General features: G+C 40.5%; 1 protein-coding gene across 3 annotated transcripts in view; it reads left to right on the top strand.

Moving 5' to 3' along the window:
- The window catches only part of eif3s10 (eukaryotic translation initiation factor 3, subunit 10 (theta)), a 20,439-nt gene extending 12,855 nt beyond the window's left edge, over nucleotides 1-7,584 (top strand). For 2 of the 3 annotated variants that reach the window (XM_016516421.1, XM_016516424.1), the window contains 5 exons: nucleotides 1,366-1,445; nucleotides 1,550-2,085; nucleotides 3,118-3,250; nucleotides 3,930-4,093; nucleotides 6,955-7,584. In XM_016516421.1, the coding sequence (XP_016371907.1) occupies nucleotides 1,366-1,445; nucleotides 1,550-2,085; nucleotides 3,118-3,250; nucleotides 3,930-4,093; nucleotides 6,955-7,148 (1,107 nt within the window). In that variant the 3' untranslated portion in view covers nucleotides 7,149-7,584. The remainder of the gene's footprint in view (nucleotides 1-1,365; nucleotides 1,446-1,549; nucleotides 2,086-3,117; nucleotides 3,251-3,929; nucleotides 4,094-6,954) is intronic. The other variant, XM_016516422.1, reaches the window with a different exon arrangement.
- Nucleotides 7,585-7,928: the final 344 nt, after the last annotated feature.

Raw genomic sequence — 7,928 nt, 5'->3', positions numbered from 1 at the left:
TTAGCCTCCAACTCACACTGGCGAGTAAAATCTGAGAATTTATTAGCAATTGGCTAATATTAGACATAATTTAGTCGCCCAGAGTGAAGATTTAGTCGCATATGCGAGTGATTTACTCGCAATGTAGAGGGTTGCTATTAACGCCATCAAACAGGAAGTTGTTGTAACTCATGCATATAATGCCCAATATGCCCCAATCTGCACACGTTTTATAGGAGTCCTGGACTGAACACATCTTAAAGGGGTCATATGATGCGATTTCATTTTTTCCTTTCTCTTTAGAGTGTTACAAGCTCTTGGTGCATAAAGAAGATCTGTAAAGTTGCAAAGACTAAAGTCTCAAATCCAAAGAGATATTCTTTATAAAAGTTAAGAGTTAGCCACACCTTACTTGTTTTACACTAACTTAAACATGCAATGTCCGATCTGCCCCTAACTTCACATGTTTGGTAAGAGTCCTGGCCTGAAAACATTTACATGCCAATATTCAGTTATAATTTATAGCGCCACCTGTTGGCAACAGCACATTTCATGTTTTATACTATGTCAAACATACCATGTTCAGTCTGCACCAAATTTCACAGATTTGATAAAAGTCCTGGTCTGAAGACATCTATATGCCAACATTCAGTTACAGTCATAGCGCCACCAGCTGGCAGTAGTATATTTACAAGCCAATATTCAGTTATAATTTATAGCGCCACCTGTTGGCAACAGCACATTTCATGTTTTATACTATGTCAAACATACCATGTTCAGTCTGCACCAAATTTCACAGATTTGATAAAAGTCCTGGTCTGAAGACATCTATATGCCAACATTCAGTTACAGTCATAGCGCCACCAGCTGGCAGTAGTAAGTTTGGCACACATAAATGACTTTGACATATTCCTCCTATATTTATCACTTTAAATGCATATTGCCCACCATTAGCTGTTTTCCTAAAGCCACCGGGTGGCGGTGAGCCTGGGTGCAAGGGCCCTTTCATCGCTGCTTGCAGCTTTAATTTAAAATGTAATTTATTACTGTGACGGCTAAGCTGAATTTTCAGTATCTGTTACTCAGGTCTTCAGTGTCACATGATCCTTCAGAAATCATTCAAATATGCTGATTTGGGCTGCTTAAAATTTTTGTGGAATTTTTTTCAGGATTCTTTGAATAAAAAGTTTAAAAGAACAGCAATTTTGTAACAATTATTTTGAGCATTATAATGCTCCCTTGGTGAAGAGTATTAATTTCTATAAAAATTAACACTTCACAAAATTAATACTTCCATTTTAACCAGATGATGACTGCATACTGTTGTTCAGATATAAAATGGATATTGTTATTTCTTAGTCTAAATTTTAATTATTTTCTTTCCAGGACTGGGGTGAACAGGAAGAAGGAGGCTGGAGGAAGCGTGGTGAGGGTGATTCAGACTGGCGACGTCCTGTTGGTGACCGGTAAGAGTTTTCACATTATTTGATAACCTGATGCGTAAGGACAAAGATTAAAAACCGATGCAGAGAATTGTGATTCATTATCTTTTTTTTTTTTTTCCTCCCAGGGAGTGGCGTCAGGAGGGGCGTGAAGGCCGCGAAGACAATGATCGAGAAGACCGTGACTGTGAAATGCCCTTCCGGAGAGGAGGAGAAAGTTCTCGTCGTGGTGGTTCAGATGACAGAGGACTCCGCCGTGGCTTTGATGATGAACGAGGTCCGCGCCGAGGAGGTGACGATGACCGTGGACCCAGACGGGGATTTGATGATGACCGTGGGCCCAGGAGGGGCGTTGACGATGACCGAGGTAACCGAAGAGCTGATGAGGACCGCGGACCAAGGCGTGGAATGGACGATGACCGTGGCCCCAGACGAGGTGATGATGACCGTGGCCCAAGAAGAGGCTTTGATGACGACCGTGGACCCCGTAGAGGCATGGATGAACCCAGGGGGCCTCGACGTGGGGCAGATGATGACTGGGGCCCCAGAAGAGGAGGGGATGATGAGAGGGGAGGCCGTAGGGGTATGGATGACTCTGGCCCACGTCATGGAGATGACTCTAAAGCCTGGAAACCTCTTGGGAGACCAGGTGCGAGCTCATATGGTATTTCTGTTTCTTTTCTTGCAGAGGGCATGTTGCCAAATATGTGTTTTAAAGGGTTCATATCACGAGGAATCTAATTTTCCTGTCATGAAGCAATGTGATGCTATCATCTGTTATTGAAGCATGGGACAGTTTAAACCCACAGCTCGTTCTTAAGTGCAGCAAAGTGTAATTTCATTGGAGAAATTTATTTGGTCTTAAAGGTACAACCGCAAAATAAAACCCATTTTATTCCAGAGGTCAGAGGAAAGATGGTTGGAAAATAAGAGGTGAAAAAATGAATTACTGTAGTTGTTGGAAATCATTCACTAATGTCTGCGAACCTCAGAGGGAACAAAAATATGACCCCTTTATATTGTATTTGATCAGTGGAAAGTTGTTTTTTGGTAACCATAGTCAGTTCTAGGGGTGGGAATCACCAGAGGCCTCACAATACGATATTATCACGATACGTGTCACGATACAATATATTGTGATATTCTGCGAGATATTGTAATTTATTACCTTTTTCCAACTTCAGATTATGTCCCCAAAGGAAAAGCACATTATTGACAATATTGAGCTGAAGCTTGACTAAAGACTTAAAGTCGCAAATCAAATCGCAATCGCAATATCTGTCAAAATCGCAATTTGATATTTTCCCCCAAATCGCACAGCCCTAGTATGCACTGCTGTGCTACTACAGGTATTTTGAACAATGCAACTTAAACTTGTACAAAAACGTTGTGCAGACCCTTCAGCAATTGGGGCATTTGAAAGTAAATTACTGTTAAATTTAAAATAAATAAAACATAGTCTTACATCCGGTGAACCAGCTGACCTGACCAGAAAAAAACTCAACACCACCATCTAGTGGGCTGTAAAAGAATTGATTTTATTATTCTACCAAATAGCATAATAAAATATCGATACTTGGCGTCCGTGTATTGTGTATTTTCCCCCCCACCCATAGTCAGTTCAGTTGCCATTTTTCAATAATCTCAATTGCATGTTTTTTCAACTCATGTAATTGCTCCATGTAACCTTTTGTAGGTGGATGGAGAGAGCGAGAGAAGGCTCGGGAAGAAAGCTGGGGACCTGCTCGTGAAACTGGCCATGATGATGGTGAGCGTGAGGGAGATGACGGTCATGAGGGAGATCGATTTAGAGATCGCCGCCCTCCCAGGTAAAAATATAACGCATTCCGTTTTTCTAACAATTTACTCTTTATGAAAAATAAAAGTTTGGTCTGAAGAGTTTTCTGTTATGACAAATGTGACATGTGACACTGTTGCATATTCTACAAGCGTGTGGTTTCAGAGCAGTTAAAATGCTGCACATTTATGCCATGCAATTGCTTATGATGTACTTCTGATGAATTATAATGTATATAATGTTTGTCATGTTCTAGATTATAATCGGTTGTAGATGGTTGTATGAGTGCATGTTTTGCTTCTTTTTGAATTGGCATTTGAAAGTAGGGAGTAGTAAAATATCGTGATAACACCGTATACCGTGATAAAAGCATTAGCAATTAATCGCAACATGAGAATTTGATACCGGCATATCCCTAGTAAAGAATAGACATGCATAAAACATTTTTCCCCTGATTTTTTTTTTTTTCTTTTTACATACTAATTAGAATATAACGTTTTTTTTTCTTTCTTTAAACAGTGATTGTTTTTTTTAAAAGCAGTGTTAAGTCCTTGTGGTCCTTAGGCCTGTGTAATTGAATAAAATATTTTATAAAACAGGTTCCATACCTTACTTTTTCAGATCTTAAGATCCACCCATTTACTATTTGCTGGAAATCTAGGCTCATCCAGTTGGCAGTAAGTTTAATGTGAATGTGTGTGTATGTGCAGGGAAGAAGGGGGTGGCTGGAGAAGAGGTGGTGCTGAGGAGCAGAGCAGCTGGCGTGACTCTCGTCGTGAAGACTTTGACCATGATGATCGTCGTGAACGCCGTGACATGAGGGACCGCAGAGATGACCGAGACTGCGATCGTGATCACAGAGCCCATGATGAAGGTTAGTCTCATGATCTGCCTTGCACATCTCTAATGCAGTCATAATATTTTCACTCATTTAAGTTTGCACATATAGAGCCTTTTGACAGATTTGATTAAAATGTACACTTGTTTGAGATGAAGGTACTGTATCAGTGGCCCAGATAAAGCTGTTTTATAGTGTGGGGTCATGAGTGCCTGGAGTTAATAATAGAAGTTATAACTAGAACCCGAACGATATGGTTTTTTTGTGGGCCGATGCCGATATTAGGGAGTAAACAAGACGCTATCGATATATCGGCCGATATTCTTTGTGTGTAGGCTATATTATGGTACACTATAGGGCTGTGTGATTAATCGAAATCGTCATAAAATCGCGATTTGAGCTCGCGCGATTTCTAAATCGCTTTATAGCACGATTTTCCGCGCCCCCGACCTCCCGCAGTATGCTATCCGAACCAATCAGAATGCAGCACGTCTAAATGGAGCACGAGAACAGAACAGACCGGGCGGGCATACAAACGTAACGCCAGGTTCACACACTCCATCTGTGGTGCGTATTTTTTCCACGCCCATGTTAACGGATCAGAGCGTTCACACTGCACGCGATTGTGGTCCGGCAGTGCGCTCCAGGAGCGGTGCGTCTGCAGCAGTCCTGCTGCAATCGTTTCCGCACGAAATCTATTTCTGCTGTGCTGCACGCGCTGAATGTCTATGAAAGATTGTATTACTGTACTGTGATAAAAGAGAATGAGCAAAATGAGTCCGTGCTGCTTCTGCACCGTATACACATACTGTATACACACTGCAGATGGAGTACGTGTGAACTTGGCGCAACAAATCTAGTTCAACATCTGAGGCAATGCCACAAAGAGCTCTATGACCAATGCATGGCAAAAAAAAATCCCTGGACACGGGCTTTATTTTTTCTGCCATATGTCTCTTCTAGAGACATGTTACAGCTTTTTGATAAAGCTCTAATTGGTTTTCTTTTGGAAATATGTTTTAAATTCACACTGAATGCATTAATGACTGTAAAGCATGTCTGTGTGTGTCAAAATCGTGATTAAAATCGAAATCGCAAAATTGATCAAAGAAATCGTGATATTTTTTTTGTCCATATCGCACAGCCCTAGTACACTATAGTCAAAAGTTTGCACACACTTCCCGTTCGTGTGTCCAAACTTTTGACTGGTACTGTATATAGAATACCGTATATACATAAACAGAATATATATACATAAACACATTTTTTGCAATACTCAAATGTGGTGATCAAACACTTATGGAGGCAGGGTATTTAACAATTTAACAAACTTTATTATTCAAAATGGGTCTGACATCAGTGCACTTAACAGTAAACTTCACTTATTATAAATCTTAACACAAATAGAACAAAATATATATAACTTGAATTGTATAAATTGAAATTGTGTAGGGCAGGGGTCGGCAAGTAAGTTTGGCATCGGGCCAAAAAAAAATTTCGCCACTAGATGGCAGGCCAGAACATAGTCAAAAGATCATTAAAGAAATTAATTGATGAAAAATGCAACTATAATTGCCTGTGACAGACTGTTACAGTGTCTTTTGTAACTGGTAGTGAGCTGTTACTCTGTGTTAAATCCTGTAGTAGGACAGTCACTAACAAAAAGCCACATTTGTGTGGATGTCCGGCAGAGTATGTGAGCGGAGTGGAGAGGCATCAATTTCCCCTTCGCGCTCCTAAGCATTTAATAATCACTCCACTCCGGGTTCACCATTTCCCGCTTCCGATCCACTCCGCGCTCACTGATCTCAGAAACACCGCTCCGCGGCTAAAGTATTTCAGTATTTTTGAAATATCACAGTTCTGTTCATAACCTATATTAAAAAAATAAAATAAATAAAATGACAGCACAGTTTCAAAGTGGCTCATTAGAACATAGTGTTCAAACATTTTTCCATCACTGATTATAATGGGTTCTATTGTATTTTGTTGCGCCGCTCGTGTCCAGTGTAGATACCCAGTTAGGAAATGTGACCGATGTGATAAGCATGAGTTCTGGGCCAGTATAAACACCAGCATTGACTATAGAGCAGCCACAAGCAGCTCCGGTGGCCGTGATGCGCCGCAGACGTGTGCAGTGATGCGCAGATCAGCTCTAACGTCACTGAATCTGCTGTTAAAAATGAACCATCCATTCATCATATCATCATGCAAAACTAAGAATTAGAATCATTGTAATGTGACGATCAAATATAGGTGCGGGTGGGTGGCGGGTGGATAATTAAGACTCGGGTAAAGTTTGAGCTCATCTGCGCATCTCTACACTTACCCTGAGTCACCAGTAGCAAACAATGGAGCGCGCTCTGCTGGACAAACTAAGTAATTACACCATTCAGAAGCATTTAATCTGCTTTATATGTTCTGTAAAAAAAATTAATATCGGCAGCATATTCACCGATACCGATGTATCTGCGACAGGCTCATATCTGCCGATAATATTCGGTCTGGCTCTAGTTATAACAGTAAATTTATTTACTGCTTAAAGCACTTATCCAAAACTAAATCACAGAAGTACATCTAACAGAACAAACTCAAGTGGCAACTACAAATGCATGATACCACAGCAGTCCAAAATGCCTCCAAACATAGCCATGCTGCTGCAAACACTTAATTGCCATGAAGTCTAAAAATTGCAATTGAATCCAATAATGTCCAAGTTATTGATGTTTTTGTTTCAAACAAAACAAGATGAGCAGTTCTGGTTTAAAGTGGCATCCATGACAGTAGGTAGGTGTTGGTATAAAATCCAAGACCCTTGGACAAAGCTGAGCAAGTGAAATATGCTTGGGGTACCTTTTAAGAGGTCAGTTTCTTACATCCTATTTCTTAACTCAAAGGTGGTTCATGGCGTCGTGGTGGTGAAGACCGACGGGAAGAGCGCAAGGACGAAAGAGAGGCTCCTCCCAGACCACGTGACCAGGACCGTGATGGCGGTGAGAAGAGCACCTGGCGCTCTGACAAAGATAAGGAAAACCCACGCCGGACCAAGAACGAGACGGATGATGATGGCTGGACCACTGTCCGCCGCTAATGCTAAAGCATCAGAATTTTTTGCTTGATGTTGTACTAAGCCTTGATGTGTTCTCTAATCAGTACAGATCACTGCTTACATTAACATGAAATACATAAAGCCTTGCCATAGAATTACAACACTTACAATGGGTTTTCAAACATGGCAATTTATATTTCATTCCTTTTTAAAAACTTACATTTGAAAAGTAGCTCATTCCTTTGTTATGCATGCTTGGAGGATTAAATTGGTCACACAAAATTAAGTAGATGTTTTTTTTTTCTTTGAGGTGCGGATGTTGTAGAACATGAACGTGTGGTGGTGAGGTTTTGAGATGAAATCATCAGGTTATCTTTACAGCTGCCCATGCTGTAGTTGCTGCTTATGCTGTGGTTGTATGCCCTCTAGAAATGTGGAGAAAAAAAAACTTTATTAATAAAGTCGTTTGCTCATTAAATGACCATAATTTCAGTTCTTATACAGCAGAAGACAGTATCATGCATCATTTTGTGTCAAATGAACCCGTCTGGAATAAGAATCGGGTTATTTAAGTAGTCTTCAGACGCCTCAGTAGATGATTATTTTGCTCACTAGGGGTCACCAAAATCTCGGCAAGGTTTTCTGAAGCTTTAGACGTCTCTCTTCATAAATGAACCAAAAACAGTTGATTGGATCCCTATAATCTATTCATTTATGCTGTTGTCAGTAGAAAACGGTAGCATTCAATACGCTGCTGTTGGTCCTCCTGATTGATACATTAAAAGGTTTAGTAAATAAACATTGCAATCTTTTGTGATTCCC

The sequence above is a fragment of the Sinocyclocheilus rhinocerous genome, unplaced genomic scaffold, assembly GCF_001515625.1.
Source record: "Sinocyclocheilus rhinocerous isolate Xijiao unplaced genomic scaffold, SAMN03320098_v1.1 scaffold1829, whole genome shotgun sequence".
Classification (NCBI taxonomy): Eukaryota; Metazoa; Chordata; class Actinopteri; order Cypriniformes; family Cyprinidae; genus Sinocyclocheilus; species Sinocyclocheilus rhinocerous.
This window is presented reverse-complemented; position numbering and strand designations above follow the sequence as displayed.